Raw genomic sequence first — 227 nt, 5'->3', positions numbered from 1 at the left:
CCGTTCGCCCCCAGCAGCTTCGGCTTGGTTTCTCACTCCATCCTGGGGCAGGGCTCTCCTCGCTGCCCGTCCCACGGACTGGGGGTGTGAGTTTTGTTGCCTCCCTCAGCCCTTCTTGCGGCGTTGGACGTGCCGGCGCGTCGGGACGCTGCGCTGCGGCAGGAGGGTGGTCGCTGGGAGCGGCAGGATGGTCTCCTGCCCAAATTTGCCCAGTCCCCTCGGTCCTG

General features: G+C 67.8%; 1 protein-coding gene across 1 annotated transcript in view; it reads left to right on the top strand.

Annotated features, from left to right (window-relative positions):
* The window catches only part of RBMX2 (RNA binding motif protein, X-linked 2), a gene marked incomplete at both ends in the record, with an annotated part of 3,087 nt that extends 2,866 nt beyond the window's left edge, over positions 1 to 221 (top strand). The window contains one exon of the mRNA XM_009588079.1: positions 110 to 221. Within this exon, the coding sequence (XP_009586374.1) occupies positions 110 to 221 (112 nt within the window). The remainder of the gene's footprint in view (positions 1 to 109) is intronic.
* Positions 222 to 227: the final 6 nt, after the last annotated feature.

This window comes from Fulmarus glacialis, unplaced genomic scaffold, assembly GCF_000690835.1.
Source record: "Fulmarus glacialis isolate BGI_N327 unplaced genomic scaffold, ASM69083v1 scaffold40651, whole genome shotgun sequence".
NCBI classification, from domain to species: domain Eukaryota; kingdom Metazoa; phylum Chordata; class Aves; order Procellariiformes; family Procellariidae; genus Fulmarus; species Fulmarus glacialis.
The sequence above is the reverse complement of the archived record's forward strand: the minus strand, read 5'-3'. Positions and strand labels throughout refer to the sequence as shown.